The 18,848-nt window shown below is 48.9% G+C and overlaps 1 protein-coding gene across 4 annotated transcripts in view; it reads left to right on the top strand.

Annotated features, from left to right (window-relative positions):
- The window catches only part of Trappc9 (trafficking protein particle complex subunit 9), a 489,946-nt gene that overhangs the window by 151,987 nt on the left and 319,111 nt on the right, over positions 1-18,848 (top strand). For all 4 annotated transcript variants that reach the window (XM_076556025.1, XM_076556023.1, XM_076556024.1 and 1 more), the window contains one exon: positions 5,738-5,862. In XM_076556025.1, coding sequence (XP_076412140.1) covers positions 5,738-5,862 — 125 coding nt within the window. The remainder of the gene's footprint in view (positions 1-5,737; positions 5,863-18,848) is intronic.

Here is an 18,848-nt window from a genome sequence, read left to right as displayed (position 1 = left end):
CTGGAGGGGAGACCGTCTACACTGGAGGGAAGGCTGTCTACACCGGAGGGAAGGCTGTCTATACTGATGGTTCCCAAACCATGCTGAGCATTCTGGCCACTCCTGGTGCCTTCAGTAACCCCGATACCAATTAAGGGACAGCGGGAGGAAGGCTGACATCCCGAAGGTTCCAGGCAGCCACAGTGCAGAGGAAGGCAGAGAAGCCATGGTGTGCACTATAGGCAATAAATGGAAGGGCGTGGCAAACTAGATAGATGCAAGAAGCTCTGTACTTCTGGACCGTGCACAAACGAGGGAGAAGAGAGAAGATCAAATGGCCTCAGGGAAGGGCCGTGTGTACCCACTCTGTCTACTGACTTGGTCGGCGGGAAGCCCCGGCTCAAAACCACTCTGCACCAGCCATGTGGTCACGATGACAATGTGGAAGACAGCAGAGAGGGGTGTTCGCAGCCAAGAGGCCAACCAGGGACAGAGGCGACGAAGAGGAGAAAGCCTGAGTGAGAACCGAGAAGAAAGACGGGGAGGTGAGAGCCACGCTGGAGGTGTTTGGTCAGTCTGCTCCCTGAGCTCGCAGTCAAGCAGCCCCACTTCTCCAGACACCAACCATCTCTTTCTGTTTTGACAGAAGCACCTAAAGTCCCCGCCACTGGCCCCCCCCACCCCCCGCAGTTGTCTCTTGGTGACAAGTCACCCCAGCTTTGCTGGAGAGAGCGCACAGGGAGATCAGTGGTCCACAAACAGGCTCTTGTTGCCTGTGGTACATCACTTGTTGCTGATGAATGATGGACCCCCCCGATGGGACCCCCATCCCAGTGGCTTAGGAAGTTATTTTCCAGCCGGAATTTAGATCACAGAACCGAGTCAACCCTCCCACATGCCGGCCAAACACGGGGCCCTGGCAATATCTGCGCTTCACAGGTTATTAAACAGACCTCTGGGGCAACTGTGGTGGGTGGCGTGAGGCTGTCTGCATCCGCAGAGATGCGCTCCTGTGTGCCCCAGGGAGCCAGGGGCAGGCTGACCTTTCCTGTGGCTATGCCGTGGTGCTGTGAAATGACTCTCTGTGAGTCAGAAGGTGGGTAGGTGGCACAGCTAAATATAACGATGGGCAGGCTGTCCAGCACATTAACTTTGTTCCTTTGGAGCAAAAGCAGACAACCCCCCCACCCCCGAATACAAAACAAAAGCAATACGTAATGGCCAACACAACCCCAAAGTAATCAGAGGCCAGAATTAAAATCTAAGGCATAAACTCCCAATTTCAGCTCAAATATGAGGCGGGGAGGTAGGCAACAGAGACAGAACATTTAGTTCAAAGTCTTCCGTGAACCACTCAAGACCTACATGGGCCAGTCAGGTTGCGAAGGGGCTGGGGTCGCAGGTGTAGGGTCTCTCATCCCCGGAGGCCTTCTGTGAGGAGCTCAGTGGGCAGAGAAGAGAAGGTACCAAGGAAGGTTAAGGCTGGCTGGGGAGAGGGCAGCAGCCTGCCCTGGCTGTCTATAAAACAAGGCAGAGAAATGCATAAGAAGGATGAAAGCAGCATGGGGGTGCCGTGGGACCCCAGCCAGGGCATGGGTACCCAGGAACCAAAGCTCAGCCATCTCCCCATAGACCCGAAAGTCCACAGGACTAGGAACTGGGTATAGGCTGTGTCTGGTCCCTGAAGGCAGATGGCAGCTTGGGACAAGGTAGAAAACTTCTCACAGGGCTCTGAGGGGATCCCTGCATCTGATGGCAAAGGCTGACAGCAGGACTCCCCCAAGTGAAACCAGGGAATGGCTATCTGGAGCCTGAGGAGATGTGAGCGCTGAGTGAGGAAGCCACACCCAGGTAGGCAACAGGCGGGCAGGAGCTGGGAATTCAGAGACAAGATCCTGGGCTTACCCTTGAGATCTTCACAGCAGGGTGAGAAAGACCTAGAGTGCATTCGGGCAGACTCTCAGAGGGCTGGTGCTGGCCCAGGGGTGTGCAGGATGGCATGTATGATCTCCTGCCCTGGCCACCAGTGAGGACCCTGTGAGAACCGGCAGGAAGTAGTTGAATCGCAAGCCTGTCAAGTGTGCTGGGCACTGCTAACTAGTTATTCTGTCTATCCTCATGTTCTCCAACCCGAGGAAAAGTCCCTTTCAGCAAAAATCTTAGGCTTTCTTCTTAAAAACCCCGTTTGTAGAAAAACTCAGGCATCTCGGAATTGCAAAGAGAGAAAGAAACACTTGTGTGTTAAGACCACAGGCACACTGCCTCCGGCTTCTGAGTGCTTAGGGACGAGTCACTGTTCTTTAAAAATTAAGACTGAGAACTCCAACAATCCATATTTATTTTCAAAAGGGAACAGCAGACCAGGCCAGAGATGTCGAACAACTCTTATGATTTCAGGGGACAGCGTCAGGAGCAGGCAGGTTGTGAAAGGGAATGCAGCAGATTGCAGAACAATGGCCCACAAAGAAAAGCCATCCCTGGCCCACGGCGGTAACCCCCAAGCTGTCAGTCATGAAGCAACACACAACAAAACGTGCTTTGCATACAGCCCCGGTCTCCAGATGAAGCCTGTGCTGATGCCACTCCCCACAGCAGCCTGTCCCCAGTCTGTTCCTCAGAAGGGTGGCAAGAGGTGTCCTAGCCCACGGGAAGCAGAGCAGGTACTCACGGGAGCTCAGCAGGCCGCCGGTGAACCTCACGCTGCAAACACAGGCCTGTGCCGGGGCAGTGCATAGCTCACCACTGGCCACATCTGCAGCCCTCCAAGTGGCCTCTCCAGAGAATTGTGTGGGTCTCACCCCAGGACAGCTGCAAGTTACCTTCCACCTCAGCCCGTTGCTGCGATCAAGGAAGACATCACTTCCGATTGCCATCTCATCCAACAAAGAGACGATTTGGTAGCAGCTTAAAAATAGTCTCGTATCGGAAGCCTGGAGTTAACCCATCCCCTCCGTCCTGTGGAAAGGTGGCCACTTACGCATCCACACCAGTAGCTCCTGTACTCAAGGCTACAACCGTCGGGCCGTCTGGGAACACCGAAGAACACTCTTATGTGTTCAGGCAGACAATGGGAAGCCTCCAGATGTGTGCAGAAGGCCTTAGGTTTGGTGTGATCGCCGTGTCCACCCAGTGGAGGGAAAGCCGTGTCTGGAGCAGGCTGCCCCTGGGGGCCGGGGACTGCGCCTCTTGAAGTCCACTGTCACTGTGGGAGTTATTTTTATTTTCCTAAGCACATTGCAGCGTTTCTGAATGAATGAGCGTGCTGCCTTCTCTGTGGAAACGAAGAGTGTGGGCTCATTTCCGTAGCCAACTGCTTCTGCGGCTTTGGTTTCCTTCAGCATATTTTATGATAACCAGATGGGCTCTTTTGGCGTCCATGGATTCTATGAATATATGAGAAAGCATCTTTGAAAAATATTCTACCTGGAACAGCTTACACCGACAGACTCCCACGAGAGACCCATTGCCGCCTTTTACCTTTGCAAGTGTAGTTTATTTTAGTTACGTTTTATTCACGTTTATTTTAGGTGCCTGTTACGAAAAGTGTATATTCAGCCTTATTCATTTATGTTCGCCCCCCGCCCCTTTTATGGAAGCATGAAAAAAAAAAAAAAGCATACTGTCACTGGGCCTGGTTGCTAAGCCGTTTGGGGGTCTTTACCGTAGATTTGGTAGGAGCTTGGTGTATAGCGATCTCCTGGAGTGCTATAGAGCAGCCTGGGCTGGTGAGCTCAGTGGTTTTTTTTTTTCCCCCCTCATTGTGGCTGGTGGTTCTGAGTTATGGTTTTAGCTATGTGTGGCTGGACTGTGTAACACCGAGAAAGTCACTCACCTCTTTGGAACCTTGGCTTTCTTGGGTGTAGAATCAGTACAGTAATGCCCCGTGCACCACGGCCAGTTCAAGGACACATGCTCCGTGATCAGATCTGATAGGGTTCATCAGAGAGATAGGGCTGCTGCTGGGTACACGGATGTGGCCATAAATGAACAAGAGGGAGCTCCTGAGAGGAGCTGGCTCGCCTGCCTGTGGAGGGCAGGGAGTCTTGCCACAGGCGGCCTGCAAGCTGGAGACTCCCGGGAGCATGGATCAGTCCGAGAGGGAGCCTTGGAGGACACGGGTGTAAATTCTGGAGTCCAAAGGATGGAGAGCCTGGAGTTGTGGAGTCAAGGACGGGACAAGCTATCCAGGGTTCCGCTGATCGGATGATGTTCGCTCATGCCGAGGGCCGCCCTTTCCCTCCCAGTTCCCCAACTTGCAGGCCCACTCCCCTGCAGCCAAGCACATGCCTCGCCAGTCCTGGGGCCTGCTGTAATCTTTGCAGGCTGCCTCTGCTGGGGTGGCTGCTTTCTCAGCACCGCTAGCGCCTGCTTTCAGCTGTCACTTCCCAGTTGTCATGATGATTGTGATATTGTAGTTGAATTTAAGAGGAGCATTTTTTTTCAGCATGTGGAATTACATCCTGAATTGCCCACAGAGATTCCCCTAATGGAAAGATTGAGCACTATAAACGGTAGCTGTGAAGTTCTCACCACAAGCTTACTTTTATTCACGACTCAATCCGTTCTCGTCTGCCCTCCGTCCTAAGAGGGGCTCTAAACTCGCGGGTCCTAGTAGGCTGCCTTCATCTGTTTGTGGCTTTTCGGTCTTGTCTTCCTAGCCATTGTCAGAAAATCTGTTCTGCATTCTATTTGGAATGGCCGGTGTCGGCATAAAGACAGGTGTGATGACTGGATATCGTTTTCTGTTCTTCTCCTGCTCCCACACTGGAGAGTTCCTTCTCAGTGTGCTCTGTGACATCTTTTCCCAGCCTGTCTCGTTCACTTCGGCAGCTGCCCTGTCCCCTCTCCAGCTTTGCTCTTGCTCAGGCTTCTGCCCCAACTGGAGCTAGAAACACCCTGCCCATGTATGATGCTACCTGTCTTTTCTGCCTTTCGCCGGATTAGAGATCACAACTCTTCAACTATGAAGAGGCCATGAGCTTCAGGATGATTGCTTTTTGAGGTTTCTAGACAAATTTCCTGTGTGTGTGTGTGTGTGTGTGTGTGTGTGTGTGTGTGTGTGTGTGTGTGTAGTAGCCATGTTCCAGAGTTTTCCAGCTCTAAGCCATTGTAGATATGTATTTTCCCTCTTTCCTAGGACCTGGTATTCCTTGACGGTCCCCCGTGCTCAGCCTCTCTCCTGGGTGCAGGATAGTGTATAGTAGGCACAGCTCTCAGGCTAGAGACGGTGCTGGGAGTCAGAAGGAAGGATTGCTTTCAGTTAGCATACCCAGGGGAGGCCTTGTGGAAGGGTGGGGTCTGAGCTGAGGCACAGGTTTGGGGATATTGGGGCATGCAAGGATGATTGTCCCAGAGTGAAAAACTGAGGCCAGGACGGGGCACAGCAAGCCATGTGTCTTGGTAGAATCTTCTAGTCCCTTGGCAGTTGCTGGTCTGATTGACAGCTGGTCTCCAATGCCTGGGAGAGCTGCTTTGCCCTTGGTCTGCCCCTTCACTGAGTGTGTCATTCCTTGAGAGCCCCACTGGAACTTCTGGGTCATCCGTTCTCCACAAAAGCCCACTTTCCCCACACCTAGTCCCTAGAAAGAAACTGCCTGCCGAGGGGTGTTGTTGGCAGTGTGAACGAATGCCCAGGGAAGACTCTCTTAGGGAGTGGAGACTGCCATGTTCCTTCCTGTTACTAGGTGGAAACAAGACAAACCCCATCTCACAAAACAGACCGTCATGTTTTACCTGGGCCTTCTGTCTTCCTTCCCAGATGGAATCAGTGTGAGCGGCTTTCCCATGTCCAGTCCTTTCCGCCAGGTCGTCCGGCCCCGAGTGGAGAGCAGACCCACGAACCCTTCTGAGGGCAGCAAGACGGGGGACCTTGGCCACCTCAAGGTTAGTCCATTGGTGCCAGGACGCTCTTGGTGACAGCAGAGCCTTCTCCAACTCGGCGTTTGCAGAACTTTTCTGAAGGAGATGGCGGTTGAAAATGGTTTCTTCTCGTGTTTTATGTCTGTGGAATTTCTAGAGAGCAGTTCCGAGGCTGCTCGTGTGTCTTGTACTTTGGTGATGCAAAGCGCTTGTTTCACTATGACAGAGATTGGGGAGGCGGGCATGCCCAGTGGGGACAGTCAGGAGGAGACAATTTTCCCTTGTCCCTCTTCTTTGAGAAATACGTTCATTGCCCAGTTCTTCTCAGTTTGGATATTCACCTCATAGCATCTTTTTTAACCAATTAGAAGCTCTTGCAGGTACTGGTTTGTAAGTCCACAATTACTGGGGCTCTCTGTAGAAAGCTCAGGGCATGAGGGCCAGCAGGAGCAGAGCCTGCTGCTTGCAGAGAGGGTGTGACCAGGAGTCCAGGTGCCAGTTCAGACCCCGCCCAGGGGCACAGTGCACAGTGGGGTGCTGCAGGGCTCTGAGCTGTGACTGGGGGGCAGGTGCAGAGTCACGGCTTAAGTGAGTGTGCTCCTGGCCACCCAGTGGGCATGCGGCTTGCTGTCCCCATGCCAACCTGTGAGTGGGCATTGACTGACGGGGGGCTGCCAGAGGAGCTTGTCCTGAATGCCCAAGTCGGGTGGGAAGAGCTGTCCTGTGAACGGTTCTGGCTAATGCTGGTGCAGGGTGGAAGGGGTTTGTGTTCTGTGGAGTAGTGAGCTCCTCTGAGGAACGGGGAGGGCTGTTGCCAGTGGCTTGAGGTCTGTCTGTGGAACATCTGAGCATCCCCGAGGCAGAAATGATGTGATTTAATCGGACTTGGATGAAACCTGTAAAATCACCGACCTGTATCGTCATGGCCGATGGGGCCACCATGCACTTTCTTGGACCGGGTACATCACGTTTCCCCAGGTTTCTCTGAAGGATACAGGTGGCCGGCAGGAACTGTGTCCGTGCTCAGGACTGTTGATCTGCGTAAACAGTGGGAGGTGGGAGGACTTGATGACTGAAAATGGATGCTGTGTTTGTTGGGTGGACATCGGTGACAGCCTTCTTAGGGCCAAGGCTGCAGCTCAGCAGCAGAGTGCTCAGCCAGCATGCCCCAGGCCCCGGGTGCATGTCCCAAGCACACAAATTACATAAGCCAGACCTGTCTGCCTCTCAGAGTCCCGTTGGAAAAACCGGAGTAACAATGTTCCCATCGTGGACTTGCTGAGGGGCAGGGCAAAGAGTAAGACCCTGGGACTTCATTTTTGCAGCTAAAGAAAAAGGAGGTTAGGGCAAATGAGTCCGGGTGGCAGCTGCTAGCCCGGGAGCCACCCTGGAGGAAGCAGGGCTGTGGGCTTTTCCTTGCCTGAGTTACCTGGTGTCTAGTCTTGGCTCAGATTGGGGCTGGCTTTTATTGTCTAGCCCTCCTTTTCTAACTATCACTGGGGCCGGTGGCTACCTTTCGAATCACAGGTGATCTGCTGTGGTCCAGTATGACCAAAATGTGACAAGTACTCTGCTGAGAGCCCTCTGAGAGGATGCCAGCTCATGATGCTAGCTGAACACTGGGGGCCTCAGTTGGACTGTGCCAGGTACCACTACAGCTGCGCATAGCTTTGCTTGTGGGAAGCGTAGCTGGACCAGACCTCAGAGATGGGGCGTGGCAGAGCAGAGGCCTGGTGCACACAATAGTAGTCCTTTCCATGCTCTGCCTTCTGGTACTTAAACAGGCCTGCTTTCCACTTCATACCTACATGTGTTTTGCTGGAAGAAATTCTGAAATCTTGACAAAGCCGAGGCTTGCCGGGGCAGTGAGTTTTTGGCCCTGTGCCCATTGGCTTTGGAAGGTACTCGCCCTCCCTGTAAGCATCACATCTCTTGAGACCGCAGCTGGCAGGCATAGTAGCCACAGATACATCTACGGGAGCCTCACAGAGTAGCTAAGGACCGGCCTTGTACTTTAGGAACTTAGGGGAAAAAGTTGGAAAATTAAACCCAAAGTAAGCAGAAAGGAAATAATAATAAAAAAAAAAAAGCAGAAATCAATGAACTAAGAAACAAACAAAGTCCTTAAAATAGACAAAGTAACCAGAAGGTTGTTCTTAGAGAAAGTCAGTGAAATTTATCGACTTCTAGCCAGAGTGATTAAAGAGTAATTATGTAAATTACCAGTATCAGGACCAAGACAGGGAGCTTCTGCACAGGCTTTGCTGAGATGCGGAGGATAAGGGAAGCACATTATGAACAGCTTTATGCAGAGGACGCTGAGATAGGTAAGCAGGGGAGCTCTGTACCCATCAAGGGAAGGAAGTTCTTGTTAAAACCTTTCCACAGAGAAAACTCCTTAAGGGAGAAATAATAGGAAGTCTGTGCAAACCACTTTAGGAAAACTGTGACAGGAGGAATAAGGCCAGCAGGATGGCTCAGGGCTAAAGACGCTTACCATGCACGTCTGAGGACCAGGTTTGTGCCTGGGACCCACATGCAGGTGGAAGGTGAAAACTGACCTTCACAGGTGCCCTGTGGCATGTGTGCTCTCCCAGCTGTCACACACAGGGATAATGATGATATAATATTAATGATAATAATAATAATAATAATAATAATGAAAAAGAACGAGAAGGAATAAGACAAGCAGGTTCTGGAGAAAACACACAAAGCATATGTCTTAATTAGGGTTTTATTGCTGTGATGAGACACCATGACCACAGCAACTCTTATATAGGAAAACTTTTAATTGGGGCTGGCTTACAGTTCAGAGGTTTCATCCATTATGGCAGGAAGCATGATGACATGCAGGCAGACATGGCACTGGAGAGGTAGCTGCGAGTTTACCTCCTGATTGGCAGGCAGCAGGAAGAGAGTGCCACAATGGGCCTGGCTTGGGCATCTGAGACTGAGAAGCCCACCCCCGGTGAGGTGACTCACTTCCTTCAGCAAGGCCACACCAGCTTCAACAAGGCCACACCTCTTAGTAGCGCCATTCCCTATGAGCTATGGGGCCCATTTTCTCTCAAACCACCACAGCAAAACATCACCACTGCAGACTGTCCCCCACTCCAATCTCAGCTTTAGTAACTCCAAAGCAGGAGTTTAGCCTAGACTACCTAATAGGAAATACAGCATCAGCTGAGCAGGGCTCAGCTGTGGAAAGCAAGGTTGGTTTAGCATCAGGAAACCCACAATTACAACTCTCCATGTTCATAAACTAGGCAAGGAAAATTAAGTAAACAACTTCATTCAGGGTCATACACAGATTTTTTTTTTTTTTTTTTTTTTTGGTTTTTCAAGACAGGGTTTCTCTATGTAGCTTTGCGCCTTTCCTGGAACTCACTTGGTAGCCCAGGCTGGCCTCGAACTCACAGAGATCCGCCTGCCTCTGCCTCCCAAGTGCTGGGATTAAAGGCGTGCGCCACCACCGCCCGGCAATCATGCACAGATTTAACAAAGCCTGGCATCTATTTCCAACATTTTCTCTACCTTGAAATAGGGAAGAGCTTCTGCTGTCTGGCCAGCTATTCCCATGCTTCACGGGGAGAGGCTTGACCTGGGCTCTTGGGAATCCCTGTGACATTCCAGCAGCACCACACAGAGATACTGGCTTTAACGTAAGAACTAGATCTTTCATAATGCTCTTACATGCTTTTGCACTCCATGGAAGACTCTACAGAAGGATTCAGGTTAAACAAATAGCATACTTTCCTTTCCTTCTCCCTTCTTTTGCGCCTCTTTCTTTTTTATGTGTCTGTGTTGCTTCTGGAGGGCTTTACATTTTTATAAAGTTATTTACTCTTGTATGTGTTTGTGATGTGTGTATGTACGTGTAAGCATGCATGTGTGTGGTCAGAGGACAATTAGCAGAGCTGCCTCTCCCCTTCGACAGTGGGTTCCAGGGATCGAATTCGGGTCTGGAGTGTCTGCAGCAAGTGTTGGGTCTTAATGTAGGCCTCTTTCTGCCAAGTGGAATGAAGCAAAGTGGGCAGAGAAGGGGTGTGGGAGAGGCAGGGCGGTGGCGGTCCCTGAGCAGAAGGCATCAGAACAGAACGCTACTGCAGCAAAGGCTGCTGGGCCAGGGCGCAGTGCAGGGTGGGACTCTGACGGCATGCTGACAGGGACATTCAGATGGCCTGGAGGAGATAACCATGTGGACAACGGTGAAACTGCCCCAGGACACCCGTTCCAGGTGCTCACTGGTCCCTTGTGGCACTCATATAATTCCCAGCTGTTCTATTCTCACCACTGACCTTGGAGGTAGGCAGGCCACTGTTGGCCTCTGTCTTTCTGATGAAGACACGGTAGCCTGGATGCAATGGGCGATGGACCAGAATCAGCCCAGTAATTACATAGTAGATGCAGGGTGGCCCCAGACATCCAGTTCCCACCCCAGGATCCAAGCCTTCCAGAATGCTGCCAGCTCAGGGAAGGTGAGCACTTGAGCCTGCTGAGTCCAGAGAGCAGTGGGGCAGAGAGGCTGTGATGCCCACCGGGGGCCTTTCCATCTCCCAGGGCTACAACTGCATACCGTTCAGGGGAAATTATAGCACATCTCCACGAGGTGAAGGCAATGTCCAAGGTCCGGCAGCCTCTAAGCAAAAGTTAAATTCTAGCCCAGGTACTTCTGATTCCAAGGCTTGTGCATAAGCCATTTCCACCACACCACGATGTCACCGCCTGTACAATTTCTGTGCTTCTGAATTTATTGTGGGATACAGAACACCCCTCTATTGATTCAAGCTGTATTGATGGAATAGTCACGTCTAAGCCTTTTGGCCTGCCTGACCTCAGTTTCCACTCTGTGAAAGGCAGATAATAAGGCTTCCTCCCAGCCCTTGTCGGGAGGGAAGTGTCTGCTATTAGTCCTGGTAGATAAGAGAGGCTCACAAAATAGCAAATCCAATTCAGCTCCAAATTATTTCTAATCTGTCCCAGTGATAGTTACAGAGACAGGGAATTTTTCTCTGCAAAGTTTAAGCATAAAAGCTTCACAGGAATCCTTTAATCTGCTCAACAAATTTCAAAACTTAATAAGAAATTTAGAAGGGAGAGCTGGGAGAGAGTCTGTGGAATTCTAAAGCAAATGCTAAGTGAGGCCAAAGGAACATTCCTCCAGGTCTAGGTAGTGCAAAGCTAAGGCCTTTTGTGACCATGGCTGTTATGTCAAACTTTCTGCAGTGTGTGTGTGTGCACACTTGTGTGTTAGAGTGTGTGTGTGCATTTTTGTATGCGTGGGTTGGAACAGGGAATATATATGGGGATCAGAGAATAGCCTTGGGTGTTGTTCTTTTTTTTTTTTTTTTTTTTTGGTTTTTTCGAGACAGGGTTTCTCTGTGTAGCTTTGTGCCTTTCCTGGAGCTCACTTGGTAGCCCAGGCTGGCCTCGAACTCACAGAGATCCGCCTGGCTCTGCCTCCCGAGTGCTGGGATTAAAGGCGTGCGCCACCACCGCCCGGCCGGGTGTTGTTCTTAAGGTACCTTCTACTTTTAATTATGTGTATGTGTGCATCTCTGTTTATAGGTATGTGTACATGATTGCAGGTTTCCTTGGAGGCCAGAGGTGTTGGATCTCCTAGAACTGGAGTTAGAGGCAGCTGTGAACTGCCTGGCGTGGGTGCTGGGAACTGAACTCTGGTCCTCTAGACGAGCAATAAGGACTTTTACCTGCCAAGCCACTTCTGCAGCATCCGTCTCTGCCTTTTGTTGGAAATGGGGTCTTTCACTGGCCTGGAACTTCACCACACAGGCCAGGCTAGTTGGTCCACAAGCTTCCAGAAACCCATGTGTCTTCTCTTCCCATTTCTGCATTGCTAGAGATGCACATGCGTGCAGGTACATGCTGTACCTGTGTACATCACCAGGACAGGCTTTTTGTACGGGATCTGAACTCGGGTGCTCATGCTCGCAAGGTAGTGTTTTCCCTGATGAGGCATCTCCCTTGTAGCATTTTATCCAGTTCATGTGCCTGACAGCTAGTGAGCGGTTTTCCGGTACATGCTCAGCTCTAAGTGCTGGAAATAGAGCCACGCACAGAGTCCAAGAGTCACATTCTGGCCAGAGACTAACACTGAACAAGTACATACCAGATTGTGGTGTTTGCTGAGGACAGGCAGAGGCAGAGGCAGGTGTGACTTCTGTTCGCTGGCTTAGGGGGGTCTGCAGAGGCTCACTGCAGCCCTGGTGAGAGAGGGACAGATGTCACAGCCCCTTTACACTCTGGGTCATTGGTATGTCACTGAAGTCAGGCCATTATTTGGATGCTAACAGAAGCTGCCCATGTTTGAAGTATTCTTATGCCAGTTATTATTATTATTTTTTTACCTAGATGATTTCAAGTTAATTAAAGATAGCAGTGAGACTTACTGATGATGTCTGCATTTCTTCACTTTGCAAGGGACAGACACATGAAGTAGATCTTACTGAACGTGGAACCAATGAGACAGGAAGGTACTGAAGTGGCTTCTAGAGCCTCACTCCACCCTCTGGGGGTGGGGGTGGGGGGCTCTGTCATAGTAGTGTTACCCTCCCCCACAATCATCTGGAGGGCTTGCCTAGCCACCTGGCCTGGCCACCCTTACCTTCTGACCTGCAGGTCTAGAGGGCTGGGAATGTGCATTTCTGGGACATTGCTGGGTGATGCTGATAAGGTAGGGGCCTTATTTTGGGTACCATTGCTTCCCCCAAAAGGAAACATTGTTCCCCCTTTTCAATCTTTGTTATCAGTAGGACTGGTCTTTAGCATTCTTAAGAGGGCTCACACACCTTCCCCATGTACCTCACAGAGATAGGCATGTGGTAAAAACATGAGCTCATTTTTAGGTACTTCCATGACAGACTTATGTATAGTACCTAGGTTCCCAAAAAGGAATTTTCATAACCATTTGTCATAAAGCCCTGCATAAGCACATAGTTAAAATTAAGTCTAGGCATTAAGAGGTTGATCTGGGGGCTGGTCTGGAGGCCTTTACATAGCGACATGGAATCCTGTCTGCTCGAGCCCAGGATGTGCCCACAGTTAGGATTAATGGCTTCACAGCAGCAGAGGCCATCCAATCTTTGAATGCATGACCCTGTTCTGCAAAGGGCCGCACGGTTCATCTCCGGGGTCTCCAGGGACACTGGGTGTCATCTCAGAGCCAGGCAGGTCCTGTGGGACTATTATTGTGATCTGGCTTCTGCCACCGCATTCAGCATGATTGATCTGCAGACAGCAGGGAAGAGCCAGACAGGAAAAGAAAGCGTGTACTTTTATTGCATTCTTACCAAACAAGAAAATTGAGTTAAGTCTGCCATTTGGAATGACTGACAGTAAGCAATATGTTTGCTTTGGGTAAGGACATTTAGGTGACATGATTAGTCCCTAAAAATCCAAAGCAGTTTAGAGACCACATCAAAACAAAATAACCCTTACCCCCCCCCCCCTCCCTAAGTATCTACACTTCACCAGAAACAGCAAAACAAGGAAGGAGAAACCCCATGTTCATTGGATGTCAGACAGACCTGCAGTGACCCTTGCTTTTGGTCAGCTTTGTCGCAATGGACAGATTCCTTCAAGTTAGTCATCTATGAAATGATTGTTCATACTGCAATGAGAGTTCCTGTAGGGAGGCCAGCCCTGCAGAACCCAAATGCAGGAAAGGGCCCGGCTTCCTCAGAAAGAGCAGATGCATGGCTCCAGGTTGATGCACGTGCCGTGTGTGTGTGTGTGTGTGTGTGTGTGTGTGTGTGTGTGTGTGTGTGTGTGTGTGTGTGTGTGGTCTCCTGGAACTTGGTGGAGCTGTTGGTCATTTTCTTCTCTCTCACACTCTAAACTCCAAGTTCCTCAAAGGCAGAAAGTGGTACTTTCCCCTTGCTCTCCATGCTAGGAGAGAGTCTGGCCGTGCGTGTGGCCAGTAAGTGATTGTCACCACTGAAGGACAATGGATGCCCAGTGAAGGGGGTGGGCAGAATGAAACAGAGAGTACCGAGAGAGAAGGCCTTGTGAATGCCAGGGCCTAAGCCAACACAAGGGAGGGGGCATTTCTTAGACATGTTTGGAGCAAGTCTGTGGAAATGTTCCAGTAACACATGAGGTAAGATAGTGTGACAGGTAGGGACCCTGGACTGTAGGGCGACCTTAAGGTTCTGTGGGACTCGTGACTACATGACTTTGTTATCCCTACCCTACCCTGAATTTGTTAGCACTGTCAACCAAAACTTGAATAGCCTGGGTTTTCTTCCTTGTTTGCCAAGAAAGACAGGAAACAGAATTACCAAATGTCTACGAAGGAAGTTTGAAGGTGAGAAGCAAGAAAATAAATATAAGAATGGATAATGCATAAACTGGTTGCATGCTATGGAAAAGGCCTTGGCTGACTTTAGGAGGAGATCTATAATGTGGAAAATAATTATTTTACCTTTGTGTTTCTTATATTCCAGGTTTTCTGAGATTAACAAAAAAAATGATCCCAGAACTGGTACTATATTTTCTTAGATATTTTCAGATGGTCATATGGGTTTTTCAACCTAGCTTGTTTAATTTTATTTATTTATATTTTATGTATGATTACTCTGCATGTATACCTGCATGCTACAAGAGGGCATCAGATCCTACTGTAGATGGTTGTGAGCTACCATGTGGGTGCTGGGAATTGAACTCAAGACCTCTGGAAGAACAGCTAGTGCTCTTCTTAACTGCTGTGCCATCTTTCCAGCCCCCTCAACCTAGCTTATTAATAAGATGAATTAACTTTTTTTTTTTTAGATTATAAAACCAACCTTGCATTCCTGAGATAAGCCCTTATCTGGTCATGATGTAGCATCTTGTCTTGAACTACATACCGTATTCAGGAGGGAATCTGATAAGAGATATGTGGGATTTGAGGGTCGCAATAGTAGGTTGCCCAAAGGCTGAGTAAGATAGAAGGATCAGGGAGGGACACCGAGGCTGTACTTCAGCAGCATTCCTGGGAGCTATAACATTTATTAGGGATGAGAATCAGCACTGAGAATATGAAGTGATAAGGATGATGGCTCCATGGTTTGAGCTTCCGGGTGACTTGGGTACATATCATGGAAAGTGTAGGGGGGAAACAGGCAGTGGCCTATCCTGATCATGCTGTGTAGCCCTGCCTTTCCTACCTGCCAAGATGCCAGTCATAACAGAGCCCACTTGGGCTCCTGGACACAGACTCCTTACCCATCTTACGCTCTTTCCTCTCTTTGTGTGGTTCTCTTCAGTTTTTAACAAGTTTATGTAGTACATGCCTGATCCAAACCCCCTACTTTCCCAGTAGCCAATTAAAGGGGCAGTCTCCTGAGAATTCCTGCTTAAGTTCAAGTTAATAATCTCCCAATTTTCTGTATATCATGGTCCTTAAACAACATTAATCCTGTGTTAGTGAGCTTTGAATATGATCTCTTATGAACAGTGCTTTTACTGATGTCTCTGATCTCTCTAGATAACATTGTTCTGGGTTGCTAGACTTATAAATATAGAAATAAAGTAAACATATTTCTTGTGCTTTCAGAGCCCCAGCTCATGCATTGTACAGTATGAACTGCTTTTTGAAGTCTCTTGAGTTGCCTGGTAATTTATCCACATGTGTTCTTTGTTTGTTTTGTTGTTACCAATGATATCTTAATTCCTAGTAATGCTAAGAGTCCTTGTATATTGAAATTATTGTTTATTTTTATTTTTAATTGAAAGCCCCAATATTTGTTACATGATTTCACTCTTCTGGTATATGACAGCAGAATCCATGGTGCAGTGGTCAATCACTTTGAATAGTTTGTTCATAGAAGAGCTTTCAATGTGTGTGTGTCAGTCTTAAGATGCTGGGTATTGTGAGCAACCCTTGGGAGGGGTGTTCTCATGTTATCAGTACATACATGCATACATATATTGTGATGTCAACAGCCTTACTTCTTCCACACAAAAGTTTGAAAAAGTTGCATTTAACTAATCAAATTTGTCTTATAAGATTGAAGCAAGCACTGAAAATTTAAAGACTGGCATTGCTTTTTCTAAATTCTGAAGGATTGAGTGAAGATGGTTATACGTCTCTGCAAATGCATATGTATGTAGGAAGAAGTAATTACTCTTTGCTTTCTAATATACATTTGGCATTCGATTTTATCTCTTAAGGTTTTTCTTTTTCTAAAAATATTTTTCTTAATTATACAGTCTGTTTTGATCATATCCATCTCTTCTCCTCCATCTAACTCTTTCTGCATTCATCCATACCTCCCTACTCAGACCCTAACTTCTCATCATCCCGCCCCCCCCTTAAATAACCCATTGAGTTCAATTTGTGCTGTCCATATATTCCTGAGTATGCGGCCATCCGGTAGATCTTGGTCGCCCTGCTAGGGGCCATACTCTTAAAGAAAACCGACTCTCCTTTTCCCAGAAGCCCTCAGTTAGGAGTGGGAGTACACAGGCCCCTCCCACTTCCAAGTTGGGATGTTGACTTGCTTGATCTCATGCAGGTCTTGTGCAGGCAGCCATAGCCGCTATGAGCTCATGAGCATGGCGGTCCTGTATTGTTCAGAAGACACTGGAGCATGTTCCCATCTCCTGGACTGCTGGCTCTCCCTCTTCTCATCCTCTCTTCTGTGATGGCCCCTAAGTCTTGGAGCAGGAGTGATGTAGATATCCCATCTGTGGCCTGGCACTCAGTTGACATGTGCCCTCTGCACTTTCACTCATTGTAAGAGAATTGATAATTATTAGTACTAATCATAATTAATACAATAAACTAATAATTAATAATAAGAGATAAAATACTTTCGACAATGTAGTTGGCTGTTTGACCAACAATGGGGCCAAGATGGGTGCCTTAGATGGGGTGATAGGGCTCTACACCCGGTGAGGTTTCCTTTCACAACAGAATATCCTTGTGTTGGTCCTTCACCCATCACAAGTGGCTTTAAAATCCCCTGGCAGTCTATACCTGACTCAGTAATGTCATGTTAGTTCTAGAAAATGCTTTGTTATTTCTGATTCTCAAAGGTGTTCTTCTGTAAGTTAAAACATTTCGCTCATCTTCTGGGGCCGTTTGATTAACCAGAAGTACCCCCTTACCTTCATTGCCTAACTTGAAAGCTTCTCAAATTCTCGGCCCCGGCTGCTCCCCAGGTTTTAACATCGTCACAATGCATGGACTTTGTTGATTCAATGTTTTGATCCACTTAGAGTTGCTATTGTCGTTGTTGAGATTGTCACAGCTTGGCCAGAGGGAGCCTCGTTGAGCTGGCCGCCATGTCCTTTTCACATGGCTCTTAATCTTCGAAGGCTCCAGTCCTTGACAAGAAAAGATGAGCTGTTCTCATTTCACAGCAACCTGTAGTGTCAACTTCTTTGCTTGGGATGGGAAACTGAGTCAGGCTGGGAGCATGTACACATTGTAACAGTTGATATAGCCAATCCAGCTGGTAGGCGGCATCCTTGTGTGGAAGACTTGGGCTCGTCTGATGCCAGCCTTTCACATGTCCCTGGATAGGACATTCTGTTCATGCCTTCTTTTCCCTGCCGTAGTCTAACCTGTTCATCTGTGAGCCGAGGGTACCTCCCTCTTGTCACCTGGCTCTGCTCCAGGCACTGCTGTATTTGTACCCCACTTCCGGGGTTCCGCACAGAGCTAGGTACTGTCCTGTCCCTCAGCCCCATGCTCCCGTACCGTCCTTTTTCAGATTCTTCCCATTTGATCAGCTCAAGGGTGTAATATTGACGCAGTGAGTGGGAGTCACTGTGTAAGACTGTCTCCAGCTCTGCAGTGACTCAGTAGAGGTATGACTGTGCTTTTAGATTTACTATCAAGACCTGCCATCTGACAAAACATAGAAATGACAGTGAGATAAAATATTTGAAATTAGAACTGCACTGGGGAGGCAGAGATACTGTGTGGCGGCAGTATGCACAGTGGGCTTCGCAGACTGTGAACGAGGAGGCACTCTTTTCTGGAAAAGTTAAAAATAAAATTTGTAAAACATCAACTAAGTGTTGTTTTTTTTTTTAACTGAGATATTCCTAGAAAATTCCTGAATTTGCTTTCTTCTTTCTTAAATAACAAAATAAAAAATGTTCATCAAGACAGACAAGAAGGTTAGTAGTGTTTAGTAAGGAAGTAAAAACAGGATCGTCCTTTTAAAGAGGTTTAATCTACGATGGTCTAGAGAGTTCTGGTCACCTGTCTCCTCCCTCTGTGATAGCCCTAGGCCCCGTCTGTCCCACTGTACAGTTACACCATCATCTGTTTCTCAGCTTAGATGAAGTAAGGGGCTGTGGGCTGGACCACTCAGCTTCAGGATCGCTCAGCCCAGCTAGTGCTTTGAGAAGATCGGTTGCCAGCCTTGGCATTTCTGGAAGCCGACTGGAGAAACAGACTAGAAGGTCCCGTTGCAGACCTCCTGAATCAGGCTCTGCATTTCAACAAGACTGGACTATTCAAGTCTGAGATGTGTGCTGTGAACCCTCCTCCTTGTTCCGTGCTGGCGTCCCTTGCCAGGAGGAAGCCCCCCCTCTCCGCCCCTTGCCTGTTGTTGTTTGGCTACAGTGTTTTGTCTGCTGCGCTGGCATCATCTGTCCCCTCTGTCCTTCTCACTGTCACAGTCTCCCTTTGGAGTGCAGTGTCTGGCATGCTGAATGCGCTCAATAAATGTTTGCTGAAGAGAGAAATGTTCTTGGTCCTACCTCGGCATCCGGGATTACGCAGGAAGCGGACCCAGCCTTGCCTTTTAGGGACTCTCAGGGCAGAGACGTGCACCGACCAGAGCGACCGTTAGGACACTGGGTACCATCACCTCAGACGTCCAAAGGCGGCATGCAGGCTGGGTTCCTGGAGCAGGGTGGCTTGAGCGGAGCCCTGACTGACCCCCAAGCCACTGAGCTTTTTCCTCACCCCTCTGCACAGGCCTCCAGGGGAACAGTTGCCCTCTGACTTGCTGAGCACTGGGCTTGGACACAGTATCGGGTAACAGCTG

The sequence above is a fragment of the Peromyscus maniculatus genome, chromosome 20 (genome assembly GCF_049852395.1).
Source record: "Peromyscus maniculatus bairdii isolate BWxNUB_F1_BW_parent chromosome 20, HU_Pman_BW_mat_3.1, whole genome shotgun sequence".
Lineage (NCBI taxonomy): Eukaryota > Metazoa > Chordata > Mammalia > Rodentia > Cricetidae > Peromyscus > Peromyscus maniculatus.
The sequence above is the reverse complement of the archived record's forward strand: the minus strand, read 5'-3'. Positions and strand labels throughout refer to the sequence as shown.